A 23,012-nucleotide genomic window follows, 5' to 3' on the forward strand; every position below is an offset into this window, starting at 1 on the left:
ATCCATATTTCGAACTACAGTTTAGCAAAGGTTGTTTGTTAGTTTTCGGGGTTTTTTTGTGTGGGGTTATTTTTTGGGGGGGACTTGTTTGGGTTTTGTTTTGTTGTTGTTGTGATTGTTGTTGTTTTTTGGGGGTTTTTTTTTGGGGGGGTCTTTTTTTGTGTGTGTGGTTTTATTTTTTGTTGTTGTTAGTTTTGTTTGTGTTTGTGTTTGTTTATTTTATTGTGTATTTTGTTTGTTTGTTTGTTTCTTTCTTTTGTTTGTTAGTTGTTTTTTGTTGTTGTATTTGTTGTTGTTGTTGTTATTTTTGTTGTTTTTTGGGGGGGTTTAGGGGAGGGTTTATGTGTGTGTGTGGGGGGGGGGTTTGGGGGGGATAAATAATTTTATTATGCTTGTTAACAGTCATCACAATTTATAACAGGACCGTAACTGATATATCTGTAAAGTTACAGATGTAACATTTCCGTGAAATCTGTTGAACCATCAAGACAATCCATAGTAAAGGAAGTAACTGACGAAGTCGGCCCGGGTTTTAACGATTGTCTACCACTCGATTTCTCGACATTTGTGTTGAAGTCGACAACATCACAATCCTGGACGGGATCTCTTGACACTGAGACAGTCACTTTCTGCCTGGAGACCTTCTTGCATTTCAGCTTCTTTTTCATCATCTTCCTGTAGTTGGCTGAACTGGCCATTAGGATGTAGAAATTCTGTCCAAAATTGATCAGGTACACAATATTAAATGGCGGCCACAATTTGGTGAAGATGTGAAGCGCATTCGGGTCTTTTCGTGTTACTATTAGAACCAAGAAAACGCTTTCTGTAATAGATGAGGGGAGGAGAGTTACGAAAGCCAGTATGGAGATCAACATGAGAGGAAGAAGCGACTTGTCCAGCTTGTTTTCCTTGGAGCCAGAACTGGTGGAGGTGAATCGCTTTCTGAAGGACACGCTGCGCTGGATGTGGATTCCAATCACAATGTTGAGGATGAGCATCAATAGGCAAGGTAGAGTAGAGTTGAAAACCAGACGAAGAGAAGCGAAGTATCCCATGAGCTCATCACTTACAATACAAATTATGTCTGCGCCTTTCACAACCTTCCCATTATATGCCAGTGGAATCGACATCGCTACCGACACAGCAATCAGACACGAACAGATGATAGTAGCTTTCCTCTTGGTGCAGAATCGGTCGCGTTTCATTGGAAAAACAACACAGTAGAACCTATCCAGATTCAGTCCAACCACCAACCATGGTGACAACAGTGCTACTGTGTACCTTATACACCTCCACAGGTTGCAGACTGTGATGTCAATCATAATGACGTAAAATGAATAATTGAATCTCAGAGAGTACTGAATGCAGGATGTGATTAACAGAACACTATCTGACACGGCCAGGAATCTGAGATACACTGGGTAGGACAACAGGGAAAACTTGACATCTCTCAATAAAACAAACACCATAGCGTTCCCCGCTAAGCCCGTTATAGATATTAACACTGTCCAGATCCAGTAGCCATAGCCTACATGGATGAAGAAGATCCAGGTGTACAAATCTCTTTCGTTGTATTCTGTGTTTGAATCCGTCACGTTGCTGAGCGCACCTGCGTCAGTACTGACGTCAAATTCGCTGGTGGATTCACCAGGAGTCGGTGTTGTCAGGTTAAGCATTGTTGAATGTTGTCACCTGTAAAAATAGAATTAAAAATATGGTCGCTATTTGCATGTTTCATTGTTATAGATTTCGTTTTATACCCACCTCCTCGCCATTGTCTTTCAAGTCAAGTAAGCACACGTTCATACCAAGACCTGGGACAAGACGTAGCCCAGTGGTAAAGAAAGAAAGAAAGAAATGTTTTTATTTAATGACGCACTCAACACATTTTATTTACAGTTATATGGCGTCAGACATATGGTTAAGGACCACACAGACATTGAGAGAGGAAACCCGCTGTCGCCACTTCATGGACTACTCTTTGCGATTAGCAGCAAGGGATCTTTTATATGCACCATCCCACAGACAAGATAGCACATACCACGGCCTTTGATATACCAGTCGTGGCAGTGGTAAAGCGTTCGTTTGATGCGCGGTCAGTTTGGAAACAATCTCCATCAATGGGCCCATTTGGGCTTTTTCTCACTCCAGCCAGTGTACCACGACTGATACATCAAAGGCCGTGGTATGTGCCATCCTGTCCTGGAATGGTGCATATCCCTTGCTACTAATCAATAGTAGTAGCCCATGATGTGGCGAATAGGGTTTCCTTCCTCAATATGTGTATGCAGTTTAATGGACAAACACAGTTCAAAACACTGAAGATTGCGATCAAAATGTGTAGGTCAATGACGTCACAGGCACACATCACGATATTGACCTACAAAAGGGTAATTTCTTGAAAAGAATACAATATATATGGTTGTGTGTGTGTGTGTGTGTGTGTGTGTGTGTGTATCTGTATCTGTGTGTGTGTGTGTGTGTGTATGTGTGTGTGTGTATGTGTGTGTGTGTGTGTGTATGTGTGTGTGTGTGTGTGTGTGTGTGTGTGTGTATCTGTGTGTGTATCTGTATCTGTGTGTGTGTGTGTGTGTGTGTGTGTGGGTGTGTATGTGTGTGTGTATCTGTGTGTGTATCTGTGTATGTGTGTGTGTATCTGTGTATGTGTGTGTGTGTGTGTGTGTGTGTGTGTGTGTGTGTGTGTGTGTGTGTGTGTTTGTGTTCAGTGTTTCGTTAAATAAAACATGTACTTCCTTCTCTTGAAACACTGAGAAATGTAAATCCACAACAACACAAGAGCGATAGTCCATGCACCTTTGCTTGACCGTTATTCCTGAAAGATTTGACCAAATGCAGAAACTACGTGAAAATAAATTGCTAGTAAGACATGTTTTGTTTCACAACGCACTCGGCACATTTTATTTACGATTATATGGAGTCAGACATATGGTTACGGACCACACAGATATTGAGAGAGGAAACCCGGTGTCGCTACTTCATGGGCTACTTTTTTCGAGGGATCTTTTATATGCACCATCCCACAGTCAGGGTAGTACATACCACGGCCTTTGATATACCAGTCGTAGTGCACTGGCTGGAGCGAGAACCAGCCCAATGGGCCCACTGACGGGGATCGATCCAAGACCGACCGCGCATCAAGCGAACGCTGTACCACAGGGCTACGTGCCGCCCTTAAATTGCTAGTAGAACACTAACATTAGTTGATTAGTGGCCTTTCCTACAAACCCGTTGGTGAGAACACTATGTATTATTGTTATAACACACGGATTGTTTACACATGTACGTGTGTTAACAATTTCAAGACCAGATCGCCAGTGCCATGCAGCCAATGAAAAACAACACAAAGGAAATAGGTTATAATGTGACGTATAGTTAACCTGACAATCATGTGACCGTGACGCGTAAGTTAGCTACAAGTGCAACGGATGTAAATAACTTTTAGTCGAAAAAGATGTTAAAATTTGGTTAAAATCTGGCTTTGAGGATATGTAAGAAATAAAATAATACATTCGTGTCCGTTAGATACCATTTATCTCACAACTCGTTGTTTAAAAACAACTCGTTTTGAGCTAAATGGTATCTAACGGCCACTCATGTATTATTCTCTATATACAAAGAGTGATTCCAATGCATTAAGGAAGTATACTCTCGGGGTATTCATGTTCGTGGGATTTAATAATGAGAACCTAACCGAATTCTCTTTAAAGGCATACTGTTACAGATTTAAGTACCTTATTTCTCTAAAAATGGATAATAAATAAAACTTACATTAATTGTTGGAAACCAAATCTAGTTATCGCATCACCTTAACTGAACCATGATGGAGTGAAATCTATGTTATCCCTCTCAGCCATTTTAGTTTTTGAATTATGGACCATTGCCATAATTCAATTATATTTACAAAATGTCATTAATAAATGGAGTATGGTGGTTATTAAGATGGTTGAATAAAGTACATATAGGGACAAATCAAATTATACTTGTTCAAGTAATACTTTGTTAGACAATTAAATAGGTCAGTGGTCTGAAAATATGCCTTTACTGCCCTACATCTTCACCTTTTGTTAGAGTCTTGACATCAAATAGCGAATGATTCATAAATGTTTGCAGCAGTTACTTTTTATGATGTTTCGTATATTTATTTTTTTCGTACGTATGACGGTACGGATATTTCAATACAGACACTACTATTCCAAACAAGGACATATATTTAGTATGGAATGATGGTCATGAGGAAAAAAAGAACATTGTTGTGTTTAACGACACCACTAGAGCACATTGTTTTATTAATCCTCGGCTATTGGATGTCAAACATTTGGTAATTTGGACATATTTTCTTAGAGAGGAAACCAGCTACATTTTTCCATTAGTAGCAAGGATCCGTAATATTCACCATCCCGCAGACAAGATAGTATATTCCACGGCCTTTGATATAAAATTCCCTTTAATAGAAAACATGTCAGCTGTCTGATCAACAACGAATAGTGACATATTGTAAAATTACAAAAGCAGAACAAATGGACGTAAATATGGTGAGAGTCAAAGTTTGTTTTCTCTAACGGCACGACAAGCGCACACTGATTTAATTTTAACTTTGTTTTCTAACGCACAGTATTGAACTTTTATTTCAAAACAAGTTTCATATATATGATCTTAATTAATGGAAAGATTATGAAAAGCCTTACGATTAATGAATGAATGAATGTTTAACGACACCCCAGCACGAAAAACACATCGGCTATCCTGATGAGTAATAAGATGGTTTAAAGTGATTATAAAAATCGACATCATGAAATTTCTGGCATCTGTCAAATCGTTATATTAAAAGACTGAATCTGGTATTAACAACTGTCCAGTCAAGACAACATTGCTGTACAGACATTAATATTTTGACTAAGCAATTGTAAGTTTCAGTCAGTAACAAGGAACATTGTTTTCATATAAACATACTTTCAAATTGAGTGATTTTTTTTTTATTGCATATAATGTATACAAAAGGATTGAACCCAAGTACCCACCTTTGAGGCCCTTTCTTAATTTCAAACATTAAATTGTACAATAATGGCGACTGCACTTTAAATCAATCAATAAAGTAAACGTTTATGAGAAACATTTGTATAAACTAAATCCAGAGTTAACGCTAAATTATCTCACCTTATATTCTTTCACCTAGAATACAGGACCGAACAGAATGTGGAAAAGAGGTTCCGTGTTATAGTTTTTAATAATCTAATGAAACAGAACTAGAAGAAAACAAATTCCATACACGCACATTCTGCTTCAATTAGGAAATAATTTTTGTGTCAGACGAGGTTAATATTCCATTAATATAATTACTGGTTTCTTTTTTACATTTACATGGATGTTAATAATGATGGGTTCTAGATTTTGCACGGACGGTAAAGTCGAAGTTTACAAGCAGAATAATTTTAAAAAACAATATAACACAGTAGTTCTGTGTTCACGGTAAACATGTTTGGTGTTGTTAATTATCTGGGAATATTCAAATATATTACTTACAATACATATATTCAAATATATTACTTACAATACATATATTCAAATATATTACTTACAATACATATATTCAAATATATTACTTACAATACATATATTCAAATATATTACTTACAATACATATATTCAAAACAATAAAGCCATTGTATTGCAGGAAGCCCAAACGCAGAAACACAACTTTAAAAAAAAAAGAGAAAAAAAGAAGAAAGAAAAAGAAAACAAAAAACAAAAAACAAAAAGAAAAGAAAGAAAGAAAAAAACGAACAAACGAACAAAAGAAAACTCAAAAGAATAACAACAAAATGCCCCCCCCCACCCCCCCACCCCACGCCTCCCATCCAAAAAATAATAATAAAACATCAAAAACATGCAAAAAACCACATAACACCCACACCTCCCGCCCCCCCCCCCCCCCCAAAAAAAACAAAAAAAAACAAAAAAAAACCCAAACAAAACACCTTCAAAAACATAAAACAACACACCATCAACAGTAAAAAGACAACAACAAACAAACAAACAACAACAAAAGAAAAACACCTCACAAAACACGAAAGAAGCATTAGTATTACAACATAGGTATGTATACGGGTATTTAACCAGTTAACAGATACCCAGATTAAGAGAGAACAGATACAATCATTACAGAGCTGATTCAATTAAGTCTGACAGGTAACGAGTTTGAGTTTGATGTAGAAACGTATCAGTAGGTGTATGATTATGGGTTAACGTTTTAGACTTTCCATCTATGTCGCCGAGGGGCAGGATTTAGCCCAGTCGGTTGAATGCTCGCCTGGGGTGCTTGCATCGCAGAATCGAACCACCTTAGTGGTAACATGGTGTGGGTTTTTTTGTTTTTTTTTGTTTAACCAGTATACCACGACTGGTCAATGGCCGTGCTATGTGCTTTGCTGTCTGTGGTAAAGTGCATATACGAAATTTCAAGCAGTTAATGGAAAAATGTAGCGGCTTTCCTCTGATGACTATGCGTCAGAATTACCAAATAGCCGACCGGCCTCGGTGGCGTCGTGGTTAGGCCATCGGTCTACAGGCTGGTAGGTACTGGGTTCGGATCCCAGTCGAGGCATGGAATTTTTAATCCAGATACCGACTCCAAACCCTGAGTGAGTGATTTGCAAGGCTCAATGAGTAGGTGTAAACAACTTGCACCGACCAGTGATCCATAACGGGTTCAACAAAGGCCAAGGTTTGTGCTATCCTGCCTGTGGGAAGCGCAACTAAATACCACTTGCTGCTAATCGGAAAGTGTAGCTCATGAAGCGGCGACAGCAGGTTTCATTTCAAAATCTGTGTGGTCCTTAACCATATGTCTGACGCCATATAACCGTAAATAAAATGTGTTGAGTGCGTCGTTAAATAAAACATTTCTTTCTTTCTTTCAATTATTGACTCGGCAATAGCTAGCAATGGATTGTATGTCATCAAAATACAGCAGAATTCGGTGTTTTACGCATATTCGAAACATTTCAAGAGTATCGAATTTCAAAGAATCGAATTCTTCGTCACATGTTGCTACAGTTAATTCTACGGTCTAACTTCCGTATATTCACGAATCAGCCCTGTACCGGCCACGGTGGCGCAGTGGTTAAGCCATCGGACTACATGCTTGTAGGTACAGGGTTCGCAGCCCGGTACCGGCTCCTACCCAGAACGAGTTCTTAAAGGCTCAATCAATGGGTAGGTGTAACGCCACTACACACTCTTCTCTCTCACTAACCACTAACCAACTAACAACTAGCAAATGATTGATGCAAATATTTTCTCTTCTGAACTGATTTCACGAACATCCAATTATATGGTTTTCTTGTAAAACAAACACATTCTCTCCAACCTAGTCTGCAGACAGCCAATGGCATTGTGTAGTTCTCAAACATTGGGCCAATGTGAAACATTAGTAAATATTTAATTAACAAATTTGTGTAATGCCTCTACGGATGCATATTCTGTATGTAAGGGTGTATGTGTGTATGTATTGATGTATGTAGTTATGTAGGTAGGTAGGTATATAGGTAGGTGCGTAGGTAGGAAGGTAGGTACGTAGCTATGTATTTATGTATCAATGTACGTATGCACTGATGTATGAATATTTGTATAGTGTATGTATGCCAGGTTTGATTATAACACACATAAGGGAAATTAAATCGTTTACTGGGCTCACAAATTGTCTCATGCCGTTGCTGGGACTCGAACCTGTAGCACCGACTCGCCCGCAAATTGCACACTTAAAAAGAATGTTCTTTAACTCAACCATGTGCATGGGGACTACAAGCTACACTGTCGATCCCGCTTACGTGACGAAACAGAGGGTAAACCTGGAACTGGCTAGTATGCATTGATATATGAATATATTTCCAGTGCAATCAAAGTGTGTGATATTTTTCAGATCACATACTTTGAGAATTTGATAACTTTGCAGATTAGATGTAAATTAACCGAGGTCACGGCACTAGTTTTATTAACATTTAAGGAAACGTACTAGGGTGACACTCCATAATTCATAGTCATCAACTAAAAACATCTCAATAGCAATTTCACACAGACGTTCAGAAAACAAACATGAGGATAACGTTACGTAACACAATTTTCTTTAATGCCCTACATCTTCACCTTTTGTTGTCGTCTTGACATCCAATAGAAAATGATTAACAAATGTACTCTAGTGGTATCGTTAAACAAAACAAACGTTTAATATACACAGTGTGTTTGCTCTATTATGCGCTAATGTTTGCAGCAGTTACTTTTTAAGATATTTGTCTTTTACCGTACGTTTGACGGTACGGATATTTCGAAAGGTAAAATTCGCTTGGGGCTATTGTAAACATTAGGACAACAAACACCTTGTTTATACAGACACTGATATTCTAAACAAGAAAATATATTTCCTATGTAATGTTGGTCATGAGGGGAAAAAAGAAGATTATTTTGTTTAACGACACCACTAGAGCACATTAATTTATTAATCATCGGCAATCGGATGTTAAACATTGAGTAATTTTGACATATAGTGTTAGAAAGGAAAGCCGCTACATGATTCCATTAGGTCAGGTCATAGGGCTTTACGTGCACATTCAGGGCAAGCTGTTGTAGCGCACGCCTGTCTTCGGCACAAGAGCCGGCCGAGGCCGTCCAGGACAGGAAAGGTGGGGTGGGGGGAAGGAGGGACAGTGAGCACCAGCTGCCCGACCGTGGTCGGTAGCAGGCGACGGGGGGGGGGGGGGTAATGGTACTATGGAATTTTGAATGGAGCAAGCATTATGCCCAAAGAGAAAAGGTGCGCAAGTTTGATTGAGGAATTTGAGCGCAATTTTTAACGGTCGGTCAAAAAGAAGGTTTCGGACCTAATATAGGTTTTGACATTAGTGAATCGAGAGTAGCTCGTTAATTAGACCTCTATGATGCAGTGATGTCTCCCTAGGTTACCCGTAGGGCCCTGTGACGGAACATACTCTTATTTGTTCTTCGCCTGTGGCGATGTTAATGGTTTTAGAGGGCTGTGTGCAGCGTGGCTACGTAATACCACCGCGCAACGGTGGCGAGCTGTTCCCAATATGCACTTAAGACCAGGTGGGCTTTGTTACGTAATACCTCCGCGCGACCGTACCCTCTAATACACACCCAGACCAGATGTGGAGGCCATGTGGCCAGTAGTTACGTAATACCTCGGCTTTTGTAATAAATAGCTAGGATTTTAGATTTATCGGGGAGAACCAAAATGAAGGTTCCAGGGGAACGTGTCCGTCCGGACTGGTAAATATATATTTCTGCTCTGTTGTATAACCTCGATGTGATTGATGTGACTTTAAATATTTTAATACTGTATTATACCAATATTATTTAGACAGTGTTTCTGGTAACTGACGAAGTAAATTGTACGCTTCACTGTTCTAAAAATATAAAGCTTAGCCGGTCATCCTAGAAGACCTAGGTACCAGTATTAATTCTGTATTACAAGGTTACTGAATGAGTAGTTAAGGGTTAATTAAAAATTAACCAAGTAGGAATAGAGTTGTAATTCCTTTATTAAATAAGTTCCCCTGGAAGCGTTTCTCAATTATCACACGTGTGGGTGTTGTGTTACGGTGAAATGATTAGAATATTGTGTAAACTAGACACCTAGTGATTAACTAATTAAGTGATTAGTTCTGGATTGTTATTATATTGTTGTTGTTAATTAATTAACTGCGGCAAATATATTTGTCAGCGTAGTATTAATACAGATTCCAAAGTGTATTGTGTTTTTGTTGTGTTTTCTAGTGAACTAAACGTGCTATAATAACACATATTTATGTAAGATCGTATCTCTAATATACCTAGACCCGAGCTACTCGGGTATACACTGCCCGATAGAGAGAGATCTAATAGATATACAGTTAGGAGCGATATTTGGATAATCGTGTTTTATTCAGTTACGGGTATTATAGGATCCCCGTGACAGGAGTATAAATTGGGGCGCTCGTCCCGGATCTGAAACGGGACATACATATTTAAAAAAGTATTGTTTGTAAATGGGGGCTTTATAAATTATTTTTACAAATTACCAGAAGTAGCAACGTTGTTCACTAGAAAATTAATTAATAATAAGTGCGTCATATCTAAACATGGATAAGAATTTGCTGGATAGGCATACGCTCAGTGTAGTGGAGATTAAGCGAGCACGTAAGGCCGAGTTAGTTGAAATCGCGGGTGAGCGACAAATTGTTTTAACATCAGCTAAAACCTTAGGTGATATAAAGACAATTATTATCCAGGAGGTTTTTGGTGATAGGCCTGTTATGGAAAACAGTGAGATTGTTCCAGAGATAGAGATAAATGAGTTAAGTGTGGAACAACAATTAGCTTTTTAAAAACATGAGTACGAAAGAGAAGAACGTGCATTAGATAGAGTAGAGAGATATAGAAGAGAGAGAGAGAGAGAGAGAGAGAGAGAGAGAGAGAGAGAGAGAGAGAGAGAGAGAGAGAGAGAGAGAGAGAGAGAGAGAGAGAGAGAGAGAGAGAGAGAGAGAGAAGAGAGGGATAGGGATAGGGAATTCCAGTTAGCAAAATTAAAAGTGGAGAATGAGTTAAAGTTGAATACTGAAGAAGTTAGACGGGAGGAAGGAAATGGGTTTAACATGTCGGAGGCTTATAGATCAGTGCCTGTATTTGACGACCAGGAGGTAGATATGTTCTTCCAACGTTTTGAACGGGCCGCTAAGCAGCTAAATTGGCCGCAGTCAAAGTGGACATTGTTAGCCGTGTCTAAATTTAAGGGGAAGGCTAATGTAGCTGATAATTCAATGAGTGATGAGCGAGCAAATCAGTACGACCTAGTTAAGGCTGCAGTGTTGAGGGCGTATGAATTACGACCTGAGGATTATCGGTTACGGTATAGCAAGTTGAGAAAAACGCAGGGTCAGTCTTATAGTGAGTTTGTGGCTAAGAAGGCAGGGATGTTTGATAACTGGGTGGTTTCTCATCAGGTAGAGTCATATACCGAGTTACAGGAGTTGTTGATCTTACAGGACATTAAGAATGGATTACCAGTTAGCTTACGGATTCATTTAGAGGATCGTGATATCAAAAAAAGTAGAGGAGGCAGGCATAGTGGCAGATGACTACGTGTTAATACACACAGCTCAGGCAGTACAGGGTAGCTCTATACAACAGGGTGATAAGAAGAAATTTCAGCCAGATTTTTCCCGGGAAAGTAACTATCGGGGAGAGTTATCTAGTTGGTCAGCTAGTCAGGCAAGGAATGCACCTGGTGGGCAAAGTAAGGATAAGCCTGCATTATCAGCCAATGCACGAACTTTTCGTCCACATTGCAGTTACTGTAAAAAGGATAACCATCTTGTCGGGGACTGTTTTAAAAGGAAACGCGATAATGCGCAAGTGGTCGGTTTAGTGAGGTCAGCTCCGTTAGCGAGAGAGTTAATGGTTAGTCCCATGGCAGAGAAAGTAAACCCGTATGTGTCCACTGGTATGGTTTGTGATGTGAAACAAGAATTGAGTCCTAAGGCAATATCAGTCTATCGAGATACAGGGTGTAACCAGTCTCTGATAACGTCAGATTGTTTAGCTGGTATTGAGAATTCAGATGCAGGACGTAGTTTGGCCTTAACCTCGGTTACTGGAGAACAAATGGTTGTGCGGTTACATAACGTTTTCTTGTGTTCGAAGTTTGTGACGGGACCAGTCATTATTGGTGTTGTAAAGGACTTGCCTGTTGAAAACATAGGAGTTTTGTTGGGTAATGATTTGACTAGTCAGTGTTGTCAGCCGAAATGTGACCAGTTGTTAATTGAAGACAGCCCTTTACCAATAGAAGAGAGTGAGGTTCATGAGATTACATATCCTGCGTGTGTAAAGACTAGGGCTATGGCCAGAAGGGTAACACGAGACCCAGAGAATATTTGTGATTTGTCTGATACGTGTGCGAGCCATGAAATTGGAGTGGATGAGGTTATCAGTAAAATGGTAGATAAGTCAACTGAGGAACTAAATGTGGTGAACCTGTTGATCTCCCGCAGAGGTTAAATGAACCAGTTGTGTTTGATAGAGGGGACTTACCTTGTAATAGAAAAGAGTTAATTCTAGAGCAGGGGGCTGATCCAAATTTGTTGGCAGCTCGCACTACCTTGTTAACTGAAGGTGAGATGGAGGATCAGAGGTCAGGTTATGATATGCACAAGGGAGTATTAATGAATAAGAGAGATAGAGATAGGAGGTGGCAGGCGTCCGGACTAGCTAGGAAGCAACTGAGCCATGCTCAGAGCAACATAAAATCAGTGTTTGATAGGAAGGCTAGGAGTCGGGAATTTAAACCGGGGGATAAGGTGCTGCTGTACCTTCCCATTAAACGGGGTTCATTGCAGAACAGGTATTTCGGGCCCTATGTTGTGCACAAACGGGCTAATGAGATAGGTTATGTGATAAACACTCCTGATAGGGTTAGGAAAAGTAGGTATTGTCACATCAATTTGCTAAAAGGTTATTTTGACAGACTGCCGATAGTTCCAGTGTTACCTGTCCAAATTGAGAGTCACTCAATTTCCTGTGATGACGTCAAGACTGCAGAGATCAAATTAACCAACAGCCAGATTCTAGCAGACTTGAGCCCCCAGCGAGCAAATTTGACTACATTGATTGAAGACAATGTTTCCATTTGTCAGGACTTTCCAACGGTTACCAATACCTTAAGCCAGGATGTGCGCTTGGAACACAACGCTACACCGAGTCGACAGAATGCCTATCGGATAAAACCTGGAAAATGTGCGACACTAAAAAAGAAGGAAACGAAGTGGTCAGATGAATGCGAGAAGTCATTCAACCGTCCTAAGCAGATGCTCTCCTCGTCTCCCGTGATGGCAGCACCATACTACCGAATGCCCTTCAAGCTAGCTGTGGATGCCATTGACGTGGGAGCTGGAGCTGTGCTGTTCCAGGAAGACGAAAATGGACTGGACCATCCTGTAAGTTTCTTCTCCAAAAAATTTGACCAACACCAGGTGAACTATTCCACTATAGAGAAGGAAGCTTTGGCCATGGTACAACCTCTGAAGCATTTTCAGATCTACGTGAAATCGGCAGTGCATCAAGTGGTTGTCTTTACGGACCATAATCCGCTCACTTTCATTCACAGAATGAAAGCCACCAACCAGAGAGTTTTGAGATGGTGTCTTCTTCTGCAGGAATTCCCAATTACCATTGAACACATCAAGGGCACTTCCAATGTAATCGCTGATGCCCTGTCCCGAAGTTGAACGTTGTGATAATGTGTTGACGTTCTTGATTTCTGTTTTGTTTTTATATATTTTATTGTATACCAGGGACTCAGAGACTCAGTGTGATTACTGGTAGTCACCTTATTACTATGTGTTATAAATGCCCGGATGCGTCGGTTAACGGACATTTTGTTTTAATGTAGTATATTTCCCTATCCCTAGAGTAGAGGAAATATCCTTTTTGAGATGGGGGTGTGTGACGGCACATGCTCTTATTTTATTTTTCGCCTGTGGCGATGTTTATGGTTTTAGAGGGCTGTGTGCAGCATGGTTACGTAATACCACCGCGCAACGGTGGTCGAGCTGTTCCCAATATGCACTTAAGACCAGTTGGGCTTTGTTACGTAATACATCCGCGCGAAAGTACCCTCTAATACACACCCAGACCAGGTGTGGAGGCCATGTGGCCAGTAGTTACGTAATACCTCCGCGAGTTCTGTTTTACGACCTTGTTTCCCAGCGGTTTGGCGACAGCTAGTCTGACCATCTAAGAAAAAATGTCGTTTTGGTTGCTGTGGAAAATTCACAACATAGGGAGAGTACCGCGATGTGCCCCCAGGCGATATTCGGCTTTTGTAATAAATAGCTAGGATTTTAGATTTATCGGGGAGAACCAAAAGGAAGGATCCAGGGGAACGTTGTCCGCCCAGACTGGTAAATATATATTTCTGCTCTGTTGTACAACCTTGATGTGATTGATGTGACTTTAAATATTTTAATACTGTATTATACCAATATTATTTAGACAGTGTTTCTGGTAACTGACGAAGTAAATTGTAGGCTTCACTGTTCTAAAAATATAAAGCTTAGCCGGTCATCCTAGAGGACCTAGGTAAACTGTGTGTTATTGTCTTTATTGTGATAGGTACCAGTATTAATTCTGTATTACAAGGTTACTGAATGAGTAGTTACGGGTTAATTAAAAATTAACCAAGTAGGAATAGAGTTGTAATTCCTTTATTAATTAAGTTCCCCTGGAAGCGTTTCTCAATTATCACACGTGTGTGTGTTGTGTCACGGTGAAGTGATTAGAATATTGTGTAAACTAGACACCTAGTGATTAACTAATTAAGTGATTAGTTCTGGGTTGTTATTATATTGTTGTTGTTAATTAATTAACTGCGGCAAATATATTTGTCAGCGTAGTATTAATACAGATTCCAAAGTGTATTGTGTTTTTGTTGTGTTTTCTAGTGAACTAAACGTGCTATAATAACACATATTTATGTAATATCGTATCTCTGATATACATAGAGCCGAGCTACTCGGGTATACACTGCCCGATAGAGAGAGATCTAATAGATATACAGTTAGGAGCGATATTTGGATAATCGTGTTTTATTCAGTTACGGGTATTATAGGATCCCCGTGACAGGCCCTTAAAAGGGCCTGACCGCTTCTGGTCGTTGCATGACAACCCAGGGGAGACTCGTCCAATTGTGTAAACACCGGTAGGCAAGGCGCTGTCGTTCCGGGATTTTTCCAAATCTTGTTGTTGTTGCAGTTAACGACGTCCTCCTCTTCAGTGTCACCAAGTACCAAGTAGACCACCAGCAGCAAGTATCTGGGGGTGGGATAGAGTAGGCTGGTATTATTTTGTCCAGCTTACCCATGGTGCAGTGCAATTGTGTACTCGGAGCCGGTATTATTTTGTCCAGCTCCTTATCATTAGTCAATGCACCCTATGTACTGTTCCGGTTGTGCATGCTGTCTGTTTGTAAACCTTAGTTTGGTGTTAAGGTTGTTCCTATTGCCCTAAGTCCCTATTCTAATGTAATCAACGGCAATCCAGAGCCACCCCCCCCCCCCCCCCCCATCCTTGGATTATAATGAAATACAAGGAGAGGGGGGAATTATACATACCTATCTAATTTGAAGGGTTTTCCCTTATAGTGTACGTATTGGTTAAAACGTCTATTTAGGTAGCTTTGACCGGCCTCGGTGGCGTCGTGGTTAGGACATTTGTCTACAGGCTGGTAGGTACTGGGTTCAGATCCCAGTCTAGGCATGGGACTTTTAATCCAGATACTGACTCCAAACCCTGAGTGAGTGCTCCGTGAGGCTCAATGGGTAGATGAAAACCGCTTGCACCGACCAGTGATCCATAACTGGTTCAACAAAGGCCATGGTTTGTGCTATGCTGCCTGTGGGAAGTGCAAATAAAAGATCCCTTGCTGCTAATCGGAAAGAGTAGCCCATGAAGTGGCGGCAGCAGGATTCCTCTCAAAATCTGTGTGGTCCTTAACCATATGTCTGACGCCATATAACCGTAAATAAAATGTGTTAAGTGCGTCGTTAAATAAAGCATTTCTTTCTTTTTCTTTCTACGTATGTAGGGAGTCAACTATCGGTAGGAAGAATAGTATGTAAGGAACTGTATACATGTACTAAGTTGAATTTTGTTTCCCACCCCCGTGCGTTAGATTTGTTTTAGGGTGCATTTGGGCATGCTGCCCTATTCCAGGAACATTAACAAACATGAACATTCACCAACATTGTACAAAAAACAACACAAAAAAAAACAACGATATTTTGTAAAATCAAACATAATATCATGTTTTATGGACCGAAATGTGGTTAATAATTGTTTTATTACATAAAGTCAAGACTCGTACATTCCTGCTTTGCTTATCAGAATCGGAATACGCCAACGCTTATAATCTCCCTAAGTGCGTTAAAACTGATGAGAGTTAGTGACGTCACGTAATCCTATGATGTATCAGACGCAGACGAATGCGGAAATAAACAGTTGAAACATTACCAAGACAAAAATCAAATTCGAGACATTATAACCAGCAAGAGTGACAAAATCATATTAATAGCAAACTAAAAAATAAAATGGGATAAATCTGAACATACCTTTATACTGAACAGTTACCAATTACCTCCAATTCCATACACAATTTGACGATTACTGACCTTGTTTGTTGTCGTATTTGCTGAATTAAATTCAGTATGACTAAAGATGTTATTTTTTTGTTGAAGGACAGCTGAAGTCTCTGCTTGTTTACATTAAAATTACTAGCAGTTGACGTTGCATTACGTTACCTACTCGTTAATTGGATTTTCATTGGTCAGGGCAATATAATTTTTTGTTAGACCGGTGGGACTGTTTACGGAAGGTCAAGTGACTGGTTTTTGACCAATAAGAATATATATATATATATATATGTATATAGTCCAACTTGTATATAACAACCACTCATGGGACCAACAGAAAGTGGCTGTTTCAAAATGCCGTCAATTTGCGTACGACCCACTCCAAATTGCTCTGCTATCTTTCTAGCACTTAAACGTTCTTTCTCGGACATCCTGATAACTTCTACTCGTTGTTCTAAACATTTTTCGGTGGCATTTTGTTTGATAGTTTGTTCAATAAATAAAAAATAAAAAACTGAAATTTACTTTTATTTAATTGGGATGTATTACTTAAGTGACATGTTCTACTCATTATTAGTTTTATGTTGCCGCTAATCCGTTGGTACGGTACATGCATTGGGATTACGATTGGCTTAACTAAATCCATTAATGTTTTTGCTTGGTGCAAACTGCTTGTGAACAACAATCATGACCAGTTAACGGTAGGAACTACTCAGACACCTTGATTATAAATGCCTTTGATAATACCGCAACAACTTAAATACTGTAATACATTCTGCTTTCGTAGGCTACAGCAAATGAGAAGTCGCCTTGTTATCGAGTAACGATTGAGCTGAACTAACGAATGCAAATTATACAAGCGCCGGAACCGAACAACTGTTGACATTTACCAAATTAACAAAAGGATTAAAATAAACGTATATTTGTTTACGACAATAAAATCATATGACAACATCAAAATAATTTATTATTTGTTGAGTCGAATCAAATCGCCAAACTTTCCGGTCACGTGACACAACAATGGCGGCACTGCAGAAAACGATGGGATTTATCGGGAACTAAATCGCTGTACGATTATATATGGTGGGACAGGTGGCCGCTCTAGAGAGGTCAAAATAAAGAAAGAAATGCATTGGGGGGTTTCTGGGTGGCCGTTATGGGAAGGTGGTCGTTATATAGAGGTACCCGTTAGACCAAGTTCGACTGTATATATATATATATATATATATATATATATATATATATATATATATATATATATATATATATATATATATATGACTTGTGTGTCGTACTGGTTTTACGAAACGAGTGTTAGAATTATATACATGTGTGTGTGTGTGTGTGTGTGTGTGTGTGTGTGTGTGTGTGTGTATGTGTATGTGTGTATATCTCTCTCTCTCTCTCTCTCTCTCTCTCTCTCTCTCTCTCTCTCTCTCTCTCTCTGTCTATATATATATATATATATATATATATATATATATATATATATATATATATACACACACATATATTAGCGGTGCAACGATACGATCAAAACCGTATATCGATATATTGTGATACGACAAACCGTATTGCAGTATGTATTGTGATATATATCTGATATTTATGGATTTGTTTAATGAAGGCAGAAGCGAAACAAATCCAATTGTGTAAATTTAACATAATGAAATAAATAATAAATGAAAGGAATAAAACGTACGAGTATTCAGTACTGTGTGCAGATAGTTAATAACCTAACTTTAATTACCCGTAGATTTCCCCCACGTTTTGTCCAGACAAACATTGTGAAAAACCCCCAACCCAAAACCAACATTACAATGACAAATATTCCACATACTGGACGGTCACATATATCGAGGGGAGGGACGTAGCCCAGTGGTAAAGCGTTCGCTTCATACGCGGTCGGTCTAGGATCGATCCCCCTCTTTGGACCCATTGGTCTATTTATCGTTCCAGCCAGTGCTCCACAACTGGTGTAACAAAGGCCGAGGTATGTACTTCCCTGTCTGTGGGATGATGCATATAAAAGATTCCTTGCTGCTAATCGAAAAGAGTAGCCCTTGAAGTGCGAAAGCGGGTTTCCTCTCTCAACATCTGTGTGGTCTTTAACCATGCCTAGGTGGCGTCGTGGTTAGGCCATGATTGGAAGCCAGTTTGGAAAATTATACATTATTGTGATAAGACTTCGGAATTTGTTGACTTAGATTTTAAGATAGCACATAGCAGTATATTCACATATTCCAAATTATTTAAATACGGTAAAGTAGCATCTAGTCAATGTCCTGTTTGTTTTAAACAAGAAAAAGATGTGTCATTTATTGTTGTATTGTGATGAACTTTATGATTTGATTTCTATTTTTCATGAAATATGTATTTATATGTTTAAGGATAATGGTTTTTCTTTAGAATTGTTAAAAAAATTATTGCTTTTTGGGCGTTACTTCAAAATACAAAATTGCTACAATGAATTCATCAATGCGTTTTTCTCAATATATAGAATATCAGTTTTCAAGAGACGTTTACTAGCAGAATCAAGGGATGTAAATATTAATATTGTTAAGTTTTTTAAGCATTATATGCATCAGTACTTCTCAATATTTTTAAATCAAGATCGCTTTAAAAATAGATTTTCTGCATTTATTAATAAATATATTAAAAATAATATTTTTCTTGATCTAAATAATGATGAAATAGTTTTTAAATACCCACTTGAAAACTGATATTTATATTTAGTATTTTTCTTTAAAATGTCATATTATCTTACAAGATCAATATCCCTGAATTTTCTTTTAATGTTTGCGTGTGTTTGTGTGAATGTGTGTGTTCGTGATAAATGTGTGAGTGGTTCTATGCGAAAGTATGCGCGTGGATGTGTGAACCCTTTTATTATTTTTTTTTTAAATTTTATGTATATGTGCAATATTGAGTTTCACAAATAAAAAGATAAAAAGGCCATCGGTCTACAGGCTAGTAAGCACTGGGTTCGGATCCCAGTCGAGGCGTGGGAAGCGCAAATAAAAGATTCCTTGCTGCCTGTCGTAAAAGAGTAGCCTATGTGGCGACAGCGGGTTTCCTCTAAAAACAGTGTCAGAATGACCATATGTTTGACGTCCAATAGCCGATGATAAGATAATGAAAAAATCAATGTGTTCTAGTGGCGTCGTTAAATAAAACAAACTTTACTTTACTTTTCCTTCCTATATCGACTTCGATATGATCTCCCAGGTTAAAAAGCATGTACTTTTTCGCCTGCTGCCAGTTCGTGTCATCGCTAAGTTAAAGTCATCGCGTAAACAGACGAGTGGTATGCATGGTTATTTGCACAATTTCTGTTTGTTTGTCAAATAAGATACAAGAAAACAATAACGTGTACAAATTACGATACACAAAACTGTACCGTATCGAGCTGATGAAACATCGCGATATACCGGTATACAGGTTTATCGTTGCAGCACTAATATATATACAAACACAAAACAAACAAACATTGACATTTAGTTACTAAAGTATTGCCAATGATAATTATCGCACGTATGTTTTTTTTTTCATTTATATTCTTAATTTTTCCGAATAAAAGCGAGAACGGTACAAAATGTACCGATAAAAGTTCACTTCGCCTATTTGTTATTTTTATCAAACTTCTTCTCTTTCATCTACTTTTTCAATTCTGTACTGACATTAATATTTTAACTTAAAAATGTTGTGTTTCAGTCAGTTACAATGAACATTGTTTTTAGAGAAACATACATTTTTAAATTGCCCTCCTCCTAAATAGATTTTCTGGATCCGCTGCTGGTTATAAAAAGCCTGAAGATTAATAGATATTTTAAAGTGATTACAAAACTCTGTATCATTATATTTCTGGAATCTGTCAAATGGTCACATTAAATCACTCTGGTATTAACAACTGGTCACCCAAGAAACATATGCTGTACTGATTTTAATATGGTAAATAAGAAATTGTAAGAGTCCGTCAGTAACAATGAACATTGTTTCCAGGTAAATATACTTTTAAATTGATTGAAAACATATTTTACTACATGTTCGATCTTACTATAGTGATAAAGACATTTTGAAACTGTGTAATACATTTATTTGTATCGCACATATGTGCGATGTGGACCGGGACTTTTAAATGGGGATTCCCTTTTTATTGTTACTGCAGTTAGCGCCATTTAGTTACTGACGTCATATATGATTTACAAATTACGTCACATCGTATTTGAAACATTACACAATGCTGTCGTAGAGTATGGTTCTTAACGTTAAGTACATCCATGAAAGGAGTATTAATCACAGATTTAAGAAAGAGTTGTTATGACGTTAAAAACCGTTTTTATAAAACATAAAAGAAGGTATGTAATAAATACAGAACTTCACATACGTTGTTTTCGCGTCCTATTTATTGCACTCGTTTATTTTGCACAACAATATATATATTTATTCTTGAGCAAAATAAACTCGTGAAATAAATAGGAAGCGAAAGCAACGTATGTGAATTTCTGTATATTTATTGCATATAATGTATACAAAATGACTGAACAGATGTTACCAAACTTAGGAGGCCCTCTCATAACAATACAATAACGGCGACTGTATTTTTTAAAACCTTAAATCAGTCAATAAAGTAAATGTTTATGAGAAGCGTTTGAATAAACTAAAATAACGGAAAGAGAAGACAAAAATAGAAGTAAATAAATGTAATCTCAAACACGAAACTCCAGACTTAACGCTAAATTATCTCACCTTATATTCTTTCACCTGGACAATCTGCGCATCCCATCGAGAATACAGAACCGAAAAGAATGCTGAACACAGGTTCCGTTTTATAGAGTTTTGAATAATCCAATGGAACAGAAATAGAAAAATCAATTCCATACACGCTCATTCTGAGTTAAATAAATCTAATGCTTTAATGTTACTCATTGTAGTGCCAGGTGAAATTAAAATTCCGTTAAATTAATTAATTAGTGTATTTTTAAAGATGTATATGGATGTTAATGGTATTGGATTCTAGATTTCGTAGAATAATTAAAATCACAAGATAACACAGTAGTTCTGTTTTCTCGGTAAACATGTTTTGTGTTGTTAATTATCTGGGGATTAGAAAATTATTATAACAAAAAATATTACTAACCATACATATGTTCAAAAAAATAAAGTCACTGTATTGCAGGAAGGCTTCTTTGACATTGGAATTAGTTTTCTGTTGCGTGCATATTGTTGTCAGGCATGTTTTAATTAAAGCGGTACATTTGCATTCACGCCATTCAATATAATGTACTGGTCCAAATGCACAAACACAACTTTACAAAAAAAAAAAAAAAAAAAAAGAAGAAATACAAAGAAAAACCAAACAAGAAAAACAACGACAGTGTCTGGCCTAAGATGTCCCAAGGTCAAGAGATGGATGTCAAACAAATGGTAATTCTGACACGACATCTTGAGAGGAAACCTGTCACATTTCTTCATTAGTAGCAGAGAGTCTTTTATATGCACTTTTCCACAGAAAGGACGTTAAATACAAAATCCATTGATATAATATACCAGTCGTGGGGCTCTGGTTACACCATGTCAGCGTGCCCAAACGACTGGGATTTTCGTTCGGTTGTAATCCGTTCGTTTGAAATGGACTACAATAAAGGGCCGATCCTCTTGGTGAAGCTATTGAGTTTTCCTATTCCAGCCATTGATTCATGAATGTGTGTCCGGTTATCTATTGTCCAGCTATATATGTATCCACGTGTGTATGTATGCATGTATGTATGTATATATGTATGTATGTATGTATTTAAGAATGAATGAACGCACTGGCTCAGGAATTTTTTAAAAACTAAAAAAAATTTATTTTCTAATTTTGCCCCAGGGCTTCGAAATTGATTTTGAATTGACTGTTGTGATATACAAAATATAACTGTTTTTCGGTCAGTCTTGTTTTACATTTATTTGGCTAGTACTATGTTTTGTTTACAGCTGGATACGATGTATTTGTTTTGTTTCTTTAAATGTTAAGAAAGGGATAACAACAAACCAACCACTGAAAAATGGACTGGCTTAGAGGCTTAAGCGGCGTGTAGTCGGGTGGAGACTGAGATATCCTTGAGACTTGGATTTTTTCTATATGCAATAACCGGACGTGCTGTAATAGGGTTTTTCATAACAGTTTGCAGATTTAAAAACTCCTCCTTCATAAGTTTACCAATATCAATGCTACGTCAACTGTAAATTATTGGAACAATTATTGTATCTCTTTTTACAGCTTTACCAGATTCAACGTTCATTCCAACCGGCTGTTTTTTTCTGTAATGTACGAATCCAGAAGGCCTCTCGTTCAAGTCTCAATAGGTCTGTTTCGTCTTTTGAACCAAGTATCAGGGGTTGTTCAATTGGAATTATTTCAAAATTTTCATCTAACGAATGGTCAGGTAGATTGAAGTGTTTGGCGACAGGGGTGTCAACTTCAGTCCGAATATCATACTTGTGACAAACTGCTCTAATTCTCAGTTGGTTTTGCGTTTGTCCTACGTACTGTTTTTTTTTTACATAAATTACAGGTGATTAAATATATTACATTTTTCGAATCACAGTTCATGTTTGTCCGAATTTCATATTCAATTTTGGTCTGTTGACTTTTCAAAGTCGACTGCGTTTAAGTAAGTTGTGAAGTCTACACCTGGTTTTTGGCACAAGTAGTAGAGGGAGCCAGTGCTCATTTGAGGTGATTGGTTATGCTGAAGTTTGTATGGTTTTATAGCCTTCAGTTGCCCTAAAGGGATTTTCTAATTCTCGAACAGTTTCAGATTTAAAATT

General features: G+C 38.1%; 1 protein-coding gene across 1 annotated transcript; it reads right to left on the reverse strand.

The window, feature by feature from the left end:
• Positions 1-446: 446 nt before the first annotated feature.
• On the reverse strand, positions 447-1,676 carry LOC121373172 (proteinase-activated receptor 1-like). Its single transcript, XM_041499628.1, has one exon. It carries the CDS (start codon positions 1,674-1,676, stop codon positions 447-449), a length of 1,230 nt encoding a protein of 409 aa, XP_041355562.1.
• Positions 1,677-23,012: the final 21,336 nt, after the last annotated feature.

Source organism: Gigantopelta aegis, chromosome 5 (genome assembly GCF_016097555.1).
Source record: "Gigantopelta aegis isolate Gae_Host chromosome 5, Gae_host_genome, whole genome shotgun sequence".
In the NCBI taxonomy this organism is placed as follows: domain Eukaryota; kingdom Metazoa; phylum Mollusca; class Gastropoda; order Neomphalida; family Peltospiridae; genus Gigantopelta; species Gigantopelta aegis.